The following is a 20,893-nucleotide window of genomic DNA, read 5'->3' as shown; positions in this document are numbered from 1 at the left end:
CGAGCTGACTGCCTGCTGCGGCCGGGCTGGAGCTGGGTGACTGGAAGGGCCCTGGGCCCCCACCTGCCCCAGGGCAGCCTCACCCCGTCCTCCCCGCAGGCAACCTCTGCGTGGCTCCAAGTGCCCTGTGAGCCATGCCCCAGAGCCAGGAGCACCTCTCCACCCTCCCACCAGCATCCAGCTGGAAAACTGGGCTGGTACATGACATCCTGGCAGTGCCAGGGTACAGGGAGGATGCTCGCGTGCCACTCATATATACGCAGGCACATGAATGCTCCAAACAACCACTGTGGAAATCACCGGGAATGTCATTTCTGAGAAAATGTAATGCACTTTTACAAGGAGGTTGAAAGGAAAGTTTTTCTCCCCTCTATGTTTCATTTACCCCACAGCATCATAAGGATTTTGAGCAGTACACAAGCACGGGGCCATCTTGCACGGTCACTGCTGGAATGAGCTCAGCTGACCAATTTCCAGGTATTAAGGGAGGCCTGAGGCAGGTGGCTGCCAAATGAGTGCAGCATCAGTTTGTAAACAAGGTACAGAAACTTGTCCTGCCAGCCCCAAGACCTCAAATTCAATTTATATTCTAAATAAGCAAAATCAAAGCTTGCTTATAGCATCTCTGTGACAGCTGCACCTCTGGGATCATTTTTGCATAGATACAGATGGAGGTGTAGATATGCAGACATAGTTGAAAGTCATAAATGCCAATATTTCACTGTATAAGTGCTTTTTTACTCAGGACTAGATAGTTCAGGCTGTTTGCCACAATTAGAGCCCTCATGAGCACAGCGCTGTGCAGTCCCTGACCACTTTGCTGGTTTGCAGGCTTGGAGTACCTGGTGGCAGGACACGAGGATGTGCGGACGGGCAGGCTCATCGTCAACATGAAAAGCTTTGTCCACCAGTGGAAGTCAGCTCTTGGAAGAAAGGTCCTGGAGATTTTAAAGAGAGACTGCAACTAGACGTGCGCGACCCCTAGGGCATTTCTTCATGCACAAAATGCAAAAGCCTTCACAGAGGGAAGATCTCTAGGATGAAAACTGGAACGTAAGAAAATAGTGCCAAAACGTGTAGCGAGGCGTTATGATTTGTAGGCGCTGTCTAATTTAACCCTTCCTGGTCAATGCCCATTCACTCACCTGTAGCTTCCTTGCCAGGTGCTCCCTGAGCCTGGCTCTTTGAGGGGAACAGAAGGGAGGGGGGCCTCTGGTCTGGCTCCAGGGCAGCGCCAGAGCAACACCCACAAAGCCACCCATCACCCCGACCTATTTTTCCACCTGCCAGGGGGAAAGCCTGCCCATGATCTGCAGCTGGGAAGTGCTGCCAGTACCACTAGCATGGATCTGGAGTCACTCCCAGAGGCAGCTGCAGGGTGGGCAGGGCTGGCAGCAGGCGCCCGTGGCAGAGGGCTGGGTGCTGCCTGCTCCTCACCTCGCCATCGCACTGGTGGTTGCAGGGGCTCAACCCCCTGCTCGTGCTCGTGCAGGCAGACCTGCCAGGTGGCGTGAATTCCTCTGCCCTCGTGCACGTGTGAAGCAGGGCGGGTGCTGGCTCTCCGCCTTCGCTGCGGAGAAGAGCCGGCTCCGCAGGGCACGGCGTCTCTGAGCACTTGTCCTTGAAGTGTTAAAATATGAACCCAGCCCCTTGTAAATATTTCATTGTATAAAGCACTTTACTACCTGCCACTTCACGGTGTGGAAGGCCGGATTGTGTTGGGGAACGAAGAGGCTGAAGGTGGCACTTGAGAAAACCTTCTTGAAACAGAAGCACTCCTGAAGACGCCCCAGCTGGACAGCGTTGACGGCATAAAGGGAACAGCCAGCCTGGCACGGGCCGCTCACAGCATCCCAGGGTGCAGTCTGAAAGATAGTAAGCATTTGCACTGAAGTCCCAGCTTCAGACCAGCGCTCGGACTCCATGGGCAGGACTCCAGCAAGACTTGGCAAGCAGTACGAAAAGAAGAGACTTTGGAATAAAAATGCAATTGCCAGAGGAGGAAACTCTGCCTGCAGGAGAAGGAGTGGATCCGGAGAATGGAAAGGACTCCCATTCACATATCCCTACCCAGTGATTCACGATGGGCCTGGAGTTTATTTTATTTTTATGTTAGTATTTAAAACTGAATGTTTGAGTTGTTTTCTTCTGTGTTATTGTTTGCAATATATACGGCCATTATACTTCCTCATTAACACCAGTATGGAATATAGCACAGTTTACTGCAGTTTTCAGCACTAAAGTATATCTTTTCTGTAAAGCATCTTTAAACCACCTTGCATAGAGTGTATTTTGTTCAGGAGTATGAGAGGAAATAAAAGGCAGACTTAAAACATCATAAAAGTTACAAGCCTACCAATCTGCTTTATGTATGTATTTTTCTTTCAAGGTCCTGTGGACTCACAAAAAAAAAAAAGATACTATTTTGGTAATTTGTTTTTATATCTCATCTATGTAATAAATATATTATGATTTCAACATCTTCGTCTCCTGCTCCTGCTTATACTGCTGGCATTGTGGTCTTCATGCTACTGAAGAGCACGGCTGAGTGTGAAGAGAAGCTGCTGTGGGGCATATTTTCCTCCCTGGGGGGTAACATTTGCCATATGATAAAAAGCCAAGTCACTTGGATGGCTCACAGAAAGCTAGCTTCAGGTCTCTTTGAGGAGTCGTAATCATAGGCTCTTCTCAGAAGATGGGGAATTGCTACCTAAATATTTTCAATGCTGGCTGGATCCTTGCATCCATACAAACTTGGTGGTTGATCTGCAGAGCAGTAACCAATAAACACCAAGTCAAGGACAGATGAAACCAGGCTCGCTGCCTACATTTGAAATATTTGAAACTATAAAGAAAAAAAAAAAAAAAAAAAAAGGCTGTAGGAAGCAAACACTGTGGCAAAATGTGTTCAAGGGCACTGCAGAGTGAAATTAAGTACCAGAAATGAGCAGCGAGAAGGTAGAGGGTCTTGGTGGGGCTGTTAGGGACCTTGACTTCTGGATGTAGACTCTGAATCTGACTGAGCTGGGTGCAGTCTCAGCTCCCATGCCCTGTGGTGTGAAGTTTGTCATGCAGTCTGAAGTCACAACAGGGCTAAGCCAAGGACTCTACTGCAGAAAGGCTGACTGTACCTGCAGTGAAGCACAGAGTTGAGCCATCAGCAAAGCAGGAAAGCAACCCGACATCAGTAGTCGCCTCCATTCATGTGAGATCACCTCACAGTAGTAAGGTGGCCAGGCAGCCAGAAAAGCATATTTGGACATAAATCTTCACAACTGAGTGAGTTTATCATAGAATAAATAGATTCATGGAGAAGCATAGGATGGCTTTGGTTGGAAAGAACCTCAAAGACCACCTGGTTCTAACCCCCCTGCCATGGGCAGGACACCTCCCACCAGCCCACCCCGTGTGTCCAGATATGGACCTATATTCCAAACCTATATTCTCCCAAGATACACACGGGAGACCTCTTTGCTCTTTCTGGTGTGTTCACCCATAAGCTCTTCAGAGAAGGGGGACACCCAGTCCTGCCAGCGCAAGTTTACGGGATTTCAGTCCCTCCTTCTACTGTGTATCTCTAAACCCAAATCCCGTGACATGAGGGTTGTCAGGACAACATACTAAACTAAATAATCTGCTGAGCACGTACAGGTTTCTCTGCTGTTGTCTGCCATCACTGCTACCTGTGGAAAAAGAGCAGGACGAGCCACAAAGATTTGCCCAATAGTTTTCACTAACACGGTGCTTGGTGTTTGGAGAAGGCCGTACCCCACATGTTCTTGGGATACCCCACGTCCTCCCTCAGGGACATGATGTTACACACGCAGTTTCTTGATAAGTAAAACCCTGCCGGCAGGGTGAGCTTTCCCCTGGCTCTGCAGGGCTCAGGGCTGGGCTGGTGGCACGTGCGCAGGGCCCGTCCTGGCCAGGTGTCGCTCTCAACAGAGGAAGGCACTCCTCCAGCCACCATGGAAAGTTACAGGCGTGTTTAATGTAGATGTGCTGCGGGGAGAAACCTTCTGGGATGCGACCGTGCTGCTGAACATGACTGAACATCTGGTGGTACCAGACTGCCCAAACGGAGAGCAGGGCCAGTACGGGTAAACAGAACAACTCGGGAACAAATAGCTGCAGTGTTGTGTTGTTGGGTTTGCTTTTTTGTTTTTGTTTTGCTTTATTATTTTTTTAATCTCTATTTTTAGTTATTGTATTGACTTTCAGTATCAACAGCGGACAGAATAAACATCTCAGAAATGTCCAGTGGCTGCTGCCCCGGCGTCCAGAGGAGCACTGGCTGTGGTACGGCAGGAGGAGGCCGGCTGCCTGAGGCCCTCCTGGACAGATGTGTTGATTTTTCGATGACGGTGTTTCCAAAGCATGCCTGTACCCAGGGGTCACCGTTTCTTACCGCTCTTTTCCCACAGTTCAGCACGGAAACATTACAAATGCCTTTTATTGCTGCAAGGGAGAGCAGTGAGGCCTCAGCAAGACTCACGAGCTGGGAAATGTACTATATATGGAAAACTTGTTGGCTTATTGCAAATGTTAGTGTGGTCAAGAGGGTAACGTGCAGTACCAGGCACTGGGGAGCTGCTCTGCATGCCCAGCCCAGCTCCAGGCCGTGCCCAGCCCCTCTCTGCTCTGTCACTGCAGTGGCTTGTTCAGAGCAAGAGCAATGCTGGGTGCTCACAGATGTGATGTGTGCACAGACGTGCTATACTCATGGAGGTGATGTGCCCACAGAGGTGATGTGCTCACAGATATGTTGAAGCCCCACTGATGCACACAGGCCAAAGAAGATGTTGGCATGCCCAAGTCTTGTTCCCTGCAATGTGACCTGCAGTTCAAGGCATTTCCAAGCTCTATGGGGACACTTTCTGAGCAGTAGGAGAGGCGTACAAGAAAGCTGATTTGGATGCCATGCATCCCAATGGGATCCTTGCTGCTGCATTTCTCATATATCTTTTCTCTGCTCACATTTCTGAGCTCGCTGGCCTGGGCAGGCTGCTCACACTGCCAACATTTCTTCCTTTGGTCTGTTCTCTCAGTGCTGTGCGTAGACTTCATGTGCACTCACTGAACACAGGACCTGCATTCTAAGTCATCTGGAAAGCAGGGCTGGCAAAAGGCCCTTGGGTCTGTATGAAAATTAATGAGAATAATAAAATTGCTTCCTAAAACATTAATGACGTTTCCCTGAACTGATTTGCTGTGGATGTGCACCCCTTTCAGCAGGTGCAAAATCCAGTCCAGCTTCAGGCATGGGACACATGCTGAGGTACTGAAACAAAGGAAAAAGAGATTAAAATCAGGCATCCATCCATAAGGCTGGCATTAACCTCTAAGGACAGGAGTAAAGATCTTTCATCACTGTATTTCCCATGCCTGTATTTCCCATGCTGGATTCATATGTCTTCTCTATGTGGTTCAATAGGTGATATCTTTAACATCATAACCTTAAAATTTATAGCTGTAGAAATGCAGTTGCTCTGTTTCTGCTCTTCATAAGAGCTGGTTCTCCTCTCCTTTGTTTGCATCAGGTGTAACTCGTGTTTGGACCTTGAGTGTTTGTATGGCCTCCATATGGTCACATCTGCTGCATAACCTTTATGTGGGCTTTCCTAACACCTGCAGAAGATAAGCAAACTTCATTCCACATACAAAGACAGGGACCGGAGCTTTGCCCCCCTGACATGAGGTGGCAGTGGCAGGTGCCTGTCATGCAAGAATCCCCTGCACCCACCGCAGCCATAGAGAGACCCAGAAGCATGCTGAGAGGGGCGTTACAGCTGCCCAGTTCCCCCTGCAGGGACAGGTCTGCAGGCCAGAAGACACAAATGTCCTTTGGTAGCTCAAAAAGTGCCACCAAGGGCACTCAGAAAGCAGAGCAGGGGGCTGAATCCACCCTCACAGGGGCAGGGATGTTAAACAGAGCTGAAGCACAAGCAGTTCCATCAGCAGCTGCCCGCACTGCTGCAGGCAGGCACAGGGATGTGGGACCCCAGCCGTGGCTGCCCTCGCCCCTTGTGTTCCCAGGGCTGAGAGCTGCAGGAGGGCTTCCTGGCCAGCGAAGCGGGGAGGCCACAAGCTGGTGGCTGGTCACTGACGTGCACGTGGCAGGCGGCCAGCCGCAGGCACTGAGCAGGCTCGGCCGGTCGGCACCCGGCGGCCCCCCTGCGCCACCAAAGGCCCTCGGCCTCCGGAGCAGCCTGGCCGTGCTGGGGCATTTCGGGAGTGACCCCGCGGTGGCCGTGCTGACCATTTTGTGGTATGGTGGATCACGTGCCAGCCAGCGGAAAATTTCCTGAAAGCCGTGCAGCTGAGCCGCGTGTCCGTGCCTCCAGACAAGCAGCACATCCTGCCCCGCGCCTTGGCTCTGGCCGTGGCTAATAGCTCCACAGGCAGGAGGAAAAAAACAACAACAACAAGAAAACAGGAGCCAAGTTATGCGGCCAAGGGGACAAAAATATTTTCCTGGTCACGGCGGGTGACCGGCAGAAACCCTGAAACGTGGTGTAAACACCATTCAACGTGACGCGGAGGCGGCTGCCTGCAGCAGGCCGGTCTCAGCACTGGCTCCCCCTTTTTGGGGGGCCCTTGGGCTGTCCCAGCTGGTACATGGGGTCTGGACCCCTCACCCTGCCAGCAAGGTGGGGTGGCCAGCACCGCCAGTCCTTCTCGGGGACGTAAACAGGACGCCCCACCCCGGCTGATACCGATCAGATGGACATTGCAGAGCGGGGAAAAGGTTGGGCCCCGCCGCCGCCACGCCGGGTTTTGTCGGCCCGGGTCTGTTCCCTTGCCCTCGCTCTGTGCTGGTGACTATTTAACTTTGACACATTAAAAGCAATAACTACCGAATGCTTCTGAGCAAAAAAGCACTTATAATTGGATAATGGCCACAGAGCATCAGTTGCTCGGTTGCCTAACGCCTGAAGGAAAGCACGAGAATTTTTTTCCACCCACAACCCTATTATGAAGCTGACAAGGTCCTGCTCCCTGCAATTCCCATTAATTTTACTGCTGGGCTTAGAGATTTATGACAGCTTTGTCTGACATTCGTGAGCCAGACAGGTATTGTTACATGCCGATATAACCCCGGCAGCAGCCAGGAGTTCTCCACAAATGACTGCGTCCCAGGCAGGCTGCAGCAGCGCTGGAAAACTCCCGGCTTTTGTACAGGGAAATGCTAAATAAGTGAGAACCGCCCTGAACTGCAGTCTCCCTTTCCACCCCCAGGGAAGCCCTACGCATGCCAGAGAACAGGAATCGCTACTCATCCTGTGTTCAAACAGTAAGCAAGCTTAAATCCTTAGAAATCCTTGAAGAGCTGGCAGATGATGACATGCACCAAGGACATACCATACATGTCATTTAAACCCCCTGTGATCTGGAAAAAGTCAAGCACGCACCAGTTATACTACCCAGGAACACAGGAGGAACGAGCAGCTGGCACGCTCAACCTTCTCCTTCCAGCACTCAGTTCTCTACAGATTCAAGGATTCTTTCCTTCTTTATATAATGTCCAAAATAGAGAGAAAATAAACAGAACTAATATAGCAGCAGTAGAAGAGAAAATACCATCGGGGTTCCTGTTCACAAGGCTATCCTGGCATTTATCTGAAGCTGTTGACATATTTAAGAGCCACCCAGGCCCTGCCAGCTGGATGCCAGCATCAGGCTCGAACAGATGACCGACATAACTTGGTGCTTCATCCTGCAGGCTGTGTGTGAGGTAGCAGCCGAGCATATTCTGGGGCACAGCTCTTCCAACCAGCAGCAGTCTCATGGTGCGGGCACCGCCGCGCTCGCTCGCTGCCAGCTTGACACAGGCTTTGTAGGATGCTTGAAAGTCAACTGGGGTTACCTATGGAAAATCAAGGGTGCTGTGTGGTCTTACTTGTGGCCAAGTGATTTTGTCCTAATGACTGCGTGCTGCTGAGCATGACCTCCAGGCCCATTCTGTCCTTCCTGCTACCTGAAAGAGCACAATCCTAATAATAATGAGCCATAAAGGTTACTGGCTCATCCTTTCTTTTTTCGTTAAGGAAATGAATTAGTCAATCATCTTAAGCATTGAATAACAACAACAACAACAAAATCCTGTCAAGGGATCTACTGCATTGCCCATTATAGGCCGAGAAACAAACCTCAGGTATTAGTTCCCAGACTTTTTTAATGTGAGGGGCACACAATAAAATCCATTTTGACTCCCTATCATGTTATGTGACAACAGAAGAGAGAACAAACACAGATAATTGCCCTTACAGTGCAAACAGCCACAAAATAATACAGTTTGTACATTTTTTCCCTCAGCCTTGCCTCCCTCACATTCCCAGCCTTGGAGCCCTCTGGTATCTTTACCCGCTGATACGGTGGCAGCTCTGAACCCCGGGGAGGTGCCTCCTGGCACTGGCTGCTGGCATGTCCTTCACACAGGACCACCAGCAGAGGTCCTTGGAGCTGTCCATCTGGGACATTCGCACGGCAGTGGTGGTGATGGGGACACCCTGACAAGCACCCAGGCCTTCATCATCCTGCTGCTGAGCAGGGGGACACACGGCTCTCGCTGGGCATCAGGGTGCTGCCACGGGGACACAAAAAAAACAGCTTGAAAAAAACAGCTATCATCATCTCACAGGAGCAGTACCAAGGGCTTGGGCACCTGAACGAGTTGAACACCCCACACAGGGACAGGGGCTGGCTGGCTCCTGGCCGGCCCTTCTGCGGGCAGCCGAGGGCAGCGCAGGGCTCGCGGTGCTGGGTGCCAGCCAGGGCCTGCAGGGCACTGCCCACGCTCCCTGGGGGGTAGGGGATGTGCGGCCATCGGCCCGCAATTTGCATTTAAAGAATTCATAAAAATTCCAGCTTCTGCGGAGTTTATAACCTTGACATTTTTTTATCACCCCCTGGCTTGTTTCTTTTTCCCTTTGTGACCAAACAAACCCGTACAAATTAGTATTCAAAAGTATGCAATTAGCAAGCTGCTCCTGCAGCTATGTGGCTCTCCTGCCACCCGGTTTCCCAACGGTGGAAATCAACAATAAAGAACAAAGAAAAGAATTTGCTGCCTCATATTAATGACTGCTTTTGAGGACAGCATTTGTATTTTAAATGAATAGCTTGCTGAGGACAAAAAGGTCAGAACTGCAGTTTACAGTGGCGAGAGAGGAGCAGGAGGGCAGAAGAAAGGCAAAAGCTGCAAGCAGACAGGCAGAACAACATGCTTTGCTTCTGGAGAGGCTGAGACCAGCAGCCAGACACTCTGAGGACACGCATTTAGGGATCAAAATATGGGCATGGTCCCATGAAGTGCTGGGAAGGGTAGTGGAAGTGGAGCACACTCACCTCCCAGTCAAATGAATGAGCCCTGTGGCACACAGCATGGTTTGGAAACACTCAGCACAAAGGGTGCTACTCAGATCCCCTCAAAATCCCTTCCCTCTACGAAGCCACAGAGATCCATCTACCTACATGTAGAAATTTTTCATCAGTGCTCAGCTCCAATGCCCTGAACACACTCTGCCCCCTGAGACATTGTCTGTGGATGTGCCATAAAGACCCTGCCAAGATCCAGCAAGAAAGTCAGTGCTTACACGTTGAGTACAGCTACCTGGGAATGTGTCCTTTTCTACCTTAACTTCTTCATATTGTCTAAAGGTAATGTGAATTGAGAAACCCAAATGAAACGTTATTCTGGTTCAAGTTATACCGTGAAACTCCAGGCCTCATCTGTGGGCATCTGTCAGGAGATGATCTCAACCTGCTGGCTCTTGAAATGTGCAAGCATGGATCCAAGCATGATCCAGCATGGGAATATTTTAACCTATAATATGCAATGAGAATGAAATAGCCACACCACATGTGGTGGCAAAGCCAGCTGGAGAGGAAAGCGGAGGTCTCTGAATGGGTCCTAGGATGCCCCAAGGTGGACACCTGTTGTGGTGGGTGCAGACTGTGCAGTTAAGGCTGGCTGATCGCCAGCTTCTGCAAAGGCCCGGAGAGGACCATGTGGCTTCTCCAAGTGCAAGGGGTTGTGCCACTCATCTTTCCACAGCACTCCAGGATAAAGCAGGCCCATGACCCCCCAGGCCATAGGAACTGGCTGGATGTCTGCAACAGGGCCATGAAGCTCTAGTGAGGGCTGGACCGTCAGCAAAAGCACCCTGATGCACTGCTGGGGAGGGCAAAATCCACCCATCTTGGGCCACCCTTGGAGGACGGAGGTCCCTTTTGTCGCCGGTTCACTACAGCACTGACTCCAGGGCAAAGCTTTTCAGGAAAAATTAGGATATGCTAAAGCTGACTGGCTGCTGAGCTCTCTTATTTACTGTAATAAGAAGTAGAATAACATTTAATTAAGTGCATGTTTCTGCCAATGCAACAAGCCCCTACCTGTGATTGTGTGTGAAGCACAGATGGCCTAAAGGCATAGTACCTGAAGGAGAAATTCCAGTCCCTTGAATAACATATTAACATTTTTAGCATACATTCACAGCATTTAATGCAGTAGGAGAAACATGTGTTCTGGTCTCGGTGTCCTTGATAAGAGACAAGAAGGAAGACTGTAGCTTTCAACCAGAGTCTTGGTACACATCCCTTTTTGAAATGTTAGAGCCAAGAAAGCAAGCAGAAAATCATCTGGAAAATGTGGCTGACCAAGCAAAGAAATGCACCTTTCAAACCAGACCAGTTCTGAACATATTCCTGGAAAGAGTGATTGCAAAACTACGAACCAGATGAAACCAGTCCTCTGCCACCCTGACCCCCACCCCAGTGCTGCTGCTGCAGCTGAATCACCCAGTGGCTCAGAGCTGCTGGCACCAGGCTTGAGAGTCTGCCCTGGCCTCTTTCTAGGCAATTTGGCACTATGTGAAAAAAAAATCTTTGGCTAGGAAAAGGAGTAGCTAAAAAACTATCGCTTTAAATAGGTGTTCTCAAGGTAAATATTAGTTCCTGCTTTGGCCCTGCTTTTTAAATTCAGGCAACCTTAAAATCATGACTCATTTCAGACATGCACAAATCAGTAGGAGCAAGGTGTGTTGGTACAGTTAAACCACCTGCAGAGTACAACTTGCAGAGATGACTTAGTTTTTGCCTTTTTTTCTGTGCTTGTGCCAAGGTTTTGCCAAGCTACAGCCCAGATGCCTGACCATAACACCCCTAAATACTCTGCATAAACTGTGTTGAAGTTCAGCAAAACAAATTTGCCTGGCACAAACAGGAGAAGGGAGGCAGGAATTCTTGAAAAGGCTAATCATGTCTCAGACTTGAACTATTTTTGCCCTTCTAGCTGGGAAATCATTCTGCTTTAAAAGTGCAGGCAGAGAGATGATGAAGATTTTTTATTTTTTTTTTTTTATCAGCCTAGGAAACGGTGGATGTGCATAAATTTTGTTCTGCTTCGGTGGCTTAGAAAACCCATTTAACCCCTTTTTTGTGTGTGCGTAGGTGAGCTTCACACTTTGAGACTGGAAAATAAAAAGGTTGCTGGCCTCTGCTTGCACCATGAGACTCAGTAGTGTTATGGAGATGGAGACACCTGGTCTGCACCCATTTTACTCCGTGTTGCAGTAATGTGAATGATACACATTTGCAGTGTATAAATAGTGGACTTAGTGCTCCCACTCCGCTTGCATGAATAAGTCTTTTAAGCTCCCCTGCCCTTTCTGCCCCACAGCTGCATAGAGGAATAAAGAAAAGGCCTGATTATATTTGTGGTGGCTAAAATTAAAGGCCCATGCTAAACCTGGTAAAATAAGCCTTCACACTTGTTCCCTATCACTTTCTGCTCCTTAAATCCTTCAGCTGCGGCTACGCAACCTAATGGGAGAAGACTTTTGGGAGAGTGTCAAACAGCAGCGGGGCATTTGCCAGATGTGGTGCCAAAGCCATCCGAGCCTCCCCTCTCCTGCCCCCGCTGGAGGTGCCCCCTCCAACCCCAGAGCTCCCACCTCTCCTCCTCAACTCTCCCTTATTCCCCCTCCCTGGGTGTTTTGGGGAGAGCAGCCCATGTCCCCTTCCTCTCCCTTGCTTTGTCCCCAGCAGGGAATGCAAGGCCTGGGCACAGCCTGGCCCTGTGGAAGATGCGCTCAGCGGGGTACCGGCAGCCATCTTCAGGAAGGCCGCGCAGGGCAGCCCTGAGCTGAGGAAGGCATGCGGCCTCCCTCGACTGTGGCCTTGCTGCCAAGACACACTCCTACATCTTCCCTGCAGCTTCCAAAAAGCACAGTCCTGGAGCTGGCCTGAGGGAGTGGGTCCATGGGGCAGCATCTGACCCAGAGCTGCACCTTACCTACATATACCCCCCCCTGCGAGGCTGATGCCTCTGGGCTTCACAGCAAAGATTGAGGCTCAATGGGACCTGTGGTCCCAGAGCTGTGAAACCCCAGCTTATGGCAATGTGTATCTTTCAGCAGCTCTGCAGCATCGTGGTCACTACTAGGTGGAGCTTGAGCTTCCAGGGGACACAGAGCTGGAGCTGGGATGTCCAAAGTCCCATACTGTTAACGCCTGCCTATGTAGGTGTTAGCAATATGTAGGATCTTGCTTCTTGCTTGTCCTGTCCTCCCTGTAACTGCCTGGACTCCTTTGTGCTGTACCCATCCTCTCCCAAGGAGTTTGCTTTGATTTCTGTTGTGGAGTGGGAGAAACAGCAGGGGATGGACCTACAGCTTGGTGCCCTCAGTCACCCATAAAGTCAAGAGAGTCAAAAAAAGAGTCAAAGTTACCCATAAGAGTCAAAAATAGGGGCTGAAGGGCACAGCAGGGAAGGTGCCAGAAGGGAGTGGGATGGACACCCTCATCATCCCTCTGAAACTCTCAGAAACACACAGCTTCCACAGCCTGCTTCAAACTCCAGTGTTAAGAGATTTAGACACCTAATGGCTGATTGAGCTCTTTGCAGCTTTGCCAGGTGCCCAGTGCTGCCATCCGCATCCTTCCCCCACAACTCCTCCAAATACTTCTCAGTTTAGTGCCTGATTCCAGCATATCCATCTGCCTCATAAACCTTTTCTTTTGCAAACTCACGGGAGTCAGAAGTTCCTGTAGACACCTGGCCAGTAGCACACTCCTGGCTACAAGCCTTAGCATGACTCTGAGGTGCTCAGCTCCCTGTCAGAGGAGCACAAAATAAGTTCAGCCCAATTTTTTATGTTATTCCATTAATTCCTTGGGAGATGAGACCATCTCAGTGGGCAGACAAAGACCCAACACTAACACAATGCTGCTTCATCTTTTCTATGCTTACTGTCATTACAGCAGAAATTTTCTTGCTTTGCAAAAGGGATTAAAAATATCAGTATCCAGGCACTAAGAATTAAGAAAATATGGGTTAAAAAAGCCATGCAGTTGGGTCTTCTTTTGAAATGTCTGTACAAACATACAAATGATTAGCACACAGAGATCAAAACTTCAACAGTAGTAAATAAGAAAATGGACTTGGCACTTTTTCTTAGACTAAAATGTTATGAATGTAGTGAAGTTTATTTGTAGGCAAAGACATTATCATAAAAATAAATAGGTAAATAAATAGAACATAAACTTTTAAACCAGCCAGATATCTGGAATCATAATTTTGTCTTTCCTCATTAACAAACATCAGCAAATCTGTGATGTAGCCATCAATATTAGAAGTGTTGGGTACAGTGGCTTCTTTGTGAATGAATGTGCTTTCTCTGAGAACTGGACCGCTGGTAATTAATTATCTCAGTGTCTTTGATCTATTTACTCCGCACATATTTCATCTGTTTTGGTTTGTTACTTGCATTTCAATGATCTCACATTAAGGACTAATTCCTTCAGTTGGGAAAATTGCTTTTCCCTTTCCCATGGGAGCATGCCAGTGAACTAGCTGCTCCTCTGAGACGACAGATCCATTTTTTACTTCTGTGAGCATGACTGCACTGATTTAAGGAATCTGCCCGAATACAGCTGAGGAATGTTGTTTGCTCTTAGGAAGCCTCTGCATGCATTTATAGCCAACTGCAGAGTCCCATTTGACTGTGAAGCTATTGGCTCACTCTCTCACGTTGAGTCTCAATTTTAAAGGTAAAATGGCAGACAGAGATGACAAAGAACCACTGTCATTAAAGATTTTCTTTTGCTCACCAAAAGCAAGATCACCTCTATTTCTAACTATTGGCTAACCCTTAACTGTATTTAACAAGAGTAAAAATTACAGTAAGACTCAGTACATATTTGACTGACCTCAGATTTTGCCAAGAACAATTTTATTAAATATTTCATGTTGCGTCTTTGAGCTCAAAATAAAAGAATTGCACCTTTTTTAACTTTTTTTTTTGGGGGGGGTCATGTTAGGCAAAAAAACAATGCTATTGGCATGGGGGTGAAATAGCATTTTCTCCTACCCTCCCAAAAGTTTTGAAATCCATGTAGAGTATTTTTCAGTATTAGTGTCAGAAGAGGCTGTGACATTTTTGATTCCTTCCTCCCACAGGCAGCTATTTCTGCGTATCTGGTGTTTTATCTTTAATAATTTATGTTATTACATTATATGTGATAGTAAAAGTAGACTTAAGGAGAGAATGTTGATTTTGTTTGTTTGTTTCTGTTCTTAAAAAAAAAAAAATGAAGAAGGCACCAAAAAAAAAAAAAATCTTTAACTGGAACTACCAAAACCAAATCATAGCTAATTTTGTGTCAGAAAACTATGGCAGAGCCCAGCTCTATCTGTCTATAACCCTGCCTGTTTCTTACTAAAATCCTGCCTCAAAGTTAGCTCCAGGTTGAACTAGAGTGGAGAGGCTGAGTCCAAGACAAGGAAAATCTAAGGGCATGTTAACGGAAGAGAGGTTTTTCATCATGTCACTGCAAGAGAGGGACTGCTGGACTCTGCAGACGATGCTGATGTACAGGGTGAGCACAGGGAGCAGAGCACTCACCAGGCAGGCATACCCTGTGCAGGAAACACCATCAGGCTTCACATACTTCCATGCCTGAGCAGCTGGGGGAACACACACAGCCCAGAGGTTCATCGCCAAATATTTGTAAGACAGGACAAATCCAGAATCAGCAACTTAAACTTCCAGATTTCACTGTCCTGGCTAAAGGACATCATTAATTTATGCAGTAGCACTTATCTAGCAAACACACACCTAAGATTGCAGTGATTGTGTCAGATTCACCAGAGCTTTATTGTCTTAAAACCAAAATTGTATCCAAAGTGGTTCTATGGTGTTTTAGGTGCACGGGTATTGTTCTCCAACATCAGTGGTCAAACTCTCCCAGTGCGTGCTCAAACTTCCTTGCTCAGTAGGTTCAATAACATCACAAGGAGCTATTGCAGCTTTCCCAGCCTGATGGTCTTTTATAGCACAGCCCAGAGGGCACAGCTCTTTGATTTCTATGAGATCAATTCATATCCTGGAGCTGGAAGCCAAAGCTTTGGTTTCCTGCCCTTGGGTGCTACTGTGATTTGAACATTGAACCTGCTCCTGTGCTCCAGTATCAGTCACCAGCTGGCTCTAGAATTGTCTCCCTCAGTTGTTCTTCTTTCAGAAGAGGCTGAGAAGGATTATTTTTACCCTTCAGGGTGATACTGGGACACAAACAACATTTGCTCTCTCTTCATTTTTTATTGAATGAACAGCTGCCCCTAAGCTGTACTATGAAACAAATGTATTTGTTTGAGCTAACAAAAGCATGAAATGTACCCTGCATTTGATAAAGAGCATAGAGAAAGGATGTTTTTGCCTCTGAAAGTTTTGGGTTTGGGCTGAGCCACCAGAATGCTCAAGCAAAGGAGAGAGGAAGATGTGATATCACACCAGGACTCACAGCTCTGGAGCTGAAGCCAGCTTCAGGGTTGTGCTCTCTGCTGGCTGCCCCACCAGTCCCTCAGCAACACCTTGGGAGGCAGCAGCTTCCACAGCTCTAATCTTTTCTCTTGGATTTACCTACATTTTGTGCCAGGGAATTGGGCAAGAATGGCAACCAAGGGCTGAATTGTATTATGTATCTGACTGAAAGAGCGGCATCATCAATTTAAGGCACCCTGCAAGAGGTAGCCAGTGAACGACGCTGTGGGAAGTATCCAGCATCCATTTATCAGGGGCTTATGCTTAGGGGGGGCAAGTGCCTTGCCCAGCTCCACAGGAAAACAAGTCTGGACTTAAGGAGGATGAGATTTTCTCTTCCAGACCCCAGCAATCAGCCTAGCAGCAGGCAGCCTTTCAAAGTCCTGCACCAGGCTGAGTTTTTCTTTTCCGACATCAGAGATTATGTGCAGTGGGAAAAACTCAGCAGGGACTAGCAGGGTAGTGGTTGCCAGCCTGCTTTTGGCAGGACTCAGCCTCCTTGCCAGGGAGCAAGACCTGAGAGATCCTTACAAACGTTTCTCTGAAGATACCACAGTAGACCACATAATTTTCCTGTGAAGAGACAATTCCAGCCCCATGTTCCTAGTATGAGAATATGACTGTACAAACTTGAGTCTCTTCCCTCTGACTCCTGAGTTCAAGACTCAGACATCACTTTATTTCTCTTCCAGGAAAGGAGGAACTCATTGTATTTACTGTAAATGCTCCCCTTTCACAATCATTCTATGCAACTAAATAAAAAAAAAAAAAAAAAAAAAATCCCTCTGAAGTTAAAGTTAAGGGTTTGTTTTGAAATAAATCTTTTTTTTTTTTTTTTTTTTTTTTTAATAAGAAAAAATTGTCTGCACAAAATAACTTATTGTGCGGTTATCTCAGGCTGCCCTCTTATGGCAGAACGTTAAACTGTAGCTTTCTTTTATTATTATTATTTTCAAAGGTTTTACAAGCTTGGTTGTTGAAAACTCTTGTCTTAAAAATTACTGAATAATTATTGAATGTCAGAGAAGGTCTGACAACAAAAGTGCATCTCTCATTTAGGAAGAAGGTGGCTGATGGTCTCCAAACTCTGCAGGACTTTCTCAAAGCCCTGGGACAGCTGCTGATGAAGCTTTGTTGAAGCTGTGGACAAACTCTCCCCTGCTGTAGAAAGCCCCAGCAAACCAGGGCAGCAACATTGCTGGCCGCTGAGATGATCCTAGAGGCTGTCTCACCTGGCTGCAGATCAGCCTGTGGCTGTGAGAGAGCTCAGCACGTGTTAGCAACCCCAGGGCAGCCTGCAGCCTCCTGCCCAGCCCCACAAAGCTGCTCAGCCCACTTGGGTCCTGGCTGCTCCTCCCCAGGCACCCATTGCACCCCCACACGTGGGACTCGGATGGGGTTGCAAGTGAGGAGGGTGATGATACAAAGCAGTTTTTCACCATTTTAGTGCAGGGGGAAGGAACTGATCTAATCTGTGGCAGCTTAACGTTCATTCAATGTGCAAACACTGAAAAATAATAAAAAAGTGATCCCTTACTTGAAACACTCTCTGAACCATAAATGGTAGAGAGAAGACTGCAGACCATGCTTTTGCCATCACCTAAGCCCTCATGGTCCATGCTGTGGTGTCTGCCTGGACAGATGGAGCCTTGCAGTGGTGGCATCCTCACACCTCACGTTCTTCGGATCTGAGGGCTGTTACTCTTGACTTTGAAGCATTGCCACCAGAGATGAAGTCTTGCAGCATCTCCCGGCTTTTCTGAACACACCCACTAGAGGACAGCAGGATCGCAACGTAGCCAGCTGTTTGTCACAGCCAGGCATCTATGGCTGGTGCACTCATGTGTGTATAAATACATCAAAAAGAGAAGAAAGTGGCCTGTATGTGTGACTGCAAGTAACTGGAGGCTTGAGTGACACTTTGGCAGTAAGGCCTGGCTCATGGCTGCCCCAGGAAAATGCAGTTCTTTTGCTCGTTTGGGGCTTACTTTGTAAAGAAGCCAAAAAAAAAATCTGCCCAAAGTGGTACCAGCTCAAGACACCACTTGTTTCTTTTAGGACAGTGCCCTAGGTCTTCTGTAGGTGTGTGACTATGAAATGGGCCAAGGACTTTGCCTGTAGCATACAGACCCAAGCAAAATGCTCAAACACCCAGGACCATAGGGGCAGTGTTGCTTGTGATACCAGTGACCTGGAGGAAAACCCTGTCTTTCATTTCCAACACATCAGAGCCATGGTTATTTAATGCACAGATATATTTACATCCTCCCAGAGACCAACAGACTCTGATGTAGAGCAACAACTTCTGCTCTGATGCAGGGACATCTATCGACCGCACGGCAGTACAACCTCTGGAAAGAGTTATTCCCTCTCACACATGATTTATATATAGCGATAGGTGGAGCAGGTGAACACGTATTTTAGTCATTGACATATTTTGCAGTCCCATTTGGCTCCTGGCTCTAAGTGTACATTGCCTTGCCTGAGTTATGAAGTCTTGACATGACCGCTTTTATTTAATTAGTCAGTCTGGAAAAGCAATACCTTAGGCTTTTGATTTCTAAACCAGGAGTAGCATCTGGTTTACGCATTTCAGTCCTGCAAGGAGTGAGGAAGGAGAGCATTTATAGCACCAAACAACAATTTAAAACTTTTCTAAGGATTTGGCATGAGAAACAGTTACATTGCATAAATGTCAGCAGAACATCTTCCTTTGAAATTAAAAGAGTATAAACAAGAAACCACTGAGTTGCCAGGAAGCCAAAATTCCAAGTATTAAACCACTAAGGAAGCAAAATAAATAGAGGTCTGGTTCCTTTGTAATGAGGGGGTGCCCTGCTGCGAGAGCTGTCCCCACCAGCAGATACCTGCTCCTGCTCTCCTGCTCATTCCTCAGCCGGGGAAATGGGTGGGTGCCCTGCTGCCATGCAACCCACAGGGTCGTTTCTCTTCCCCAGCCGTCTGTTTTCCTGTGCACAAGGTGGAGATGATAATCATCAGTTTTACTGCCTTTATCCATCTTGGATGATGGATTGAACGAGCATGGGGGCTTTTATGGGCTCTGCTCTGCTTGCGCAGGGAATATAACATTTCAGCCTCTGCTTTCCAGGCCGCCAGCTTTGGGATGTGCAGTGCAGGCTCCAGCCCCACGAGGCACCCCAGAACCAGCAGCAGGTTTGAGCAGGACATTGCCCCTGGGAGCCTTTTGAAAACTCCAATGCCACCCTGGGGCTCCTGCAGGCACAGTGGCGGAGGTGCAGGCCGTGTCGTGACTTTCCCCAGCTGCTTTCCTCCCCCGTGGCAGCATGATGTGTGTCTCTCTCCCTTCCCCCTTGACAGAGAGGCTGGCAGCCCTCAGTGCTGCCCACACCTGCCTGCTTCTCCAGGGAAGGGGCCCCACGTAAAGATAGTCAAACAAGGCTTTTAAATCACTGAAAATGTGAAATACGTGACATTGTTCCTTGGTCTCCATTCTCTTCCCGGTGTCAGTGACCCACGTCTCGCACTTTTGACACTAACATCCCAGGCTGGAAGGAAACACGCAGCCAGCGAAGCAGCACGCAAGCACTCGCTTGAAAGGAAAGGTGTTACCTCACGTCTCAGAAACCGTTTCCAAGTGGAGCCTTTCCAAACCTATCTCAAAGCACAGAGAGCACGGGGCAGGCAGCATAGGCCCACACATAAGCCCTAAATTCAAGACAGGCCAACTCAGTGCAGTGCAGCTGCTGCTTGCAGCTTGCCCTTGTTCCAGGCTAACCTCTCCTCCGCTACAGGCCTGGTGCAGGCCTAGCCTCACCCCGACGCTCAGGGATGTGCAGCCTTCTCACTCACACCAACTGTTACATTAACCAAGATTAACCAGAAAGACAGTGTCGTTTCCCCATGAAATTAAAAGATTGAAAACCCTGCTCCGAAGGAAGCCTGCAAGACCTCACCGGGCACCAGGGAGCAGGAGCGGTAGCTGCAGCTGAGGGCCCATAGGGGTCAGTTCATACCAGAGAAAAAAAGGGCAAAGTCAGGATTTCATAAAGAATGCTGGCTGGTGTTTAACAAAACTGCATGGGAAAAGAAAAGAAAAAAAAAAATAAGAAGATAATCACAAGTATTTTTAAATTTAAAAATAGTGCTGTTAACTGAGGACACCCTCTAAAAAAAAAAGTGGATATGTTTGCAGCCACATTGACTCCTTTGTTTCCCATACAACAGCCTGGATGTCTTTGCAAATGCCCACAGACTCCTGCTGTTTTACCTTTCACTTTAAATGACTTCATTTTAAAGCTGTTCACTGTGGTTGCCTTCCTCCCACCACAAAAAAAAAAAAAAAAAAAAAACTACAGTGGTCACCCCTGGAAAGCCCCAGCACTTATCAGCAGTTACCACAGTGTTTAAGGCCCCTGTACACTGCAATTCTGCAATTCACTGTGTGGGAGCAGATCAGCAAGTCTGTGTGATGTCGTGTCCCCCCCACACCCCGATCATGCCCAAGATACCACAGCATCTATAATTGGAGCAGGAAATGCCTGTGGCATTGCCCTGGTGAGCACCACAAACAATTTCCTTTCTACTGCTGCTTGCAGAAGCTGCTGCTGACATACCCAAGGAATTAGGTTTTCTTTTTGGCCCTAGCTGGGTTGCAAGAGCAGTGTTTTTTGCTCCACCTTTCTCCCTACTTTGCTGCTTGAATGGTGATTTTTTTTTTCCTTGTTTTTTGAATGTCTCAGTGGAGGGACCGTCCTTTTGTCCTACAGGTGCAGTACCTATGGCTGTGGGGCACCAGTCCCTAGTGGACACAAAGGCAAGATAACTGCCCTGGGTTAGCGGTGTCCATCCTGCCATGAGGCTGAAGAGCAAGCACTGACCACCCATCACAGCACTGCAAACCCGCTCACCATCAGGCTGGCTCTGCAAGTCACAAAGGTTAAAGCTGACTTGTGAGGAGGCCTCCAGTGCGTATCAGTGAGCCCCGAGCAGACAGCAACAGTGTAGAAGGCATAGTTTATACAGGAGAACAACCTTGTAGTGTAGGAGTTATCCCTCTATTTCCTAGTTTAAGCTCTAGGAAAAGAGGTTTA

General features: G+C 48.1%; 1 protein-coding gene across 2 annotated transcripts in view; it reads left to right on the top strand.

Annotated features, from left to right (window-relative positions):
• The window catches only part of NTN4 (netrin 4), a 36,645-nt gene extending 34,203 nt beyond the window's left edge, over positions 1 to 2,442 (top strand). For both annotated transcript variants that reach the window (XM_084306556.1, XM_084306555.1), the window contains exon 10: positions 832 to 2,442. In XM_084306556.1, coding sequence (XP_084162682.1) covers positions 832 to 968 — 137 coding nt within the window. In that variant the 3' untranslated portion in view covers positions 969 to 2,442. The remainder of the gene's footprint in view (positions 1 to 831) is intronic.
• Positions 2,443 to 20,893: the final 18,451 nt, after the last annotated feature.

Source organism: Netta rufina, assembly GCF_964035555.1.
Source record: "Netta rufina genome assembly, chromosome: 1".
Classification (NCBI taxonomy): domain Eukaryota; kingdom Metazoa; phylum Chordata; class Aves; order Anseriformes; family Anatidae; genus Netta; species Netta rufina.
The sequence above is the reverse complement of the archived record's forward strand: the minus strand, read 5'-3'. Positions and strand labels throughout refer to the sequence as shown.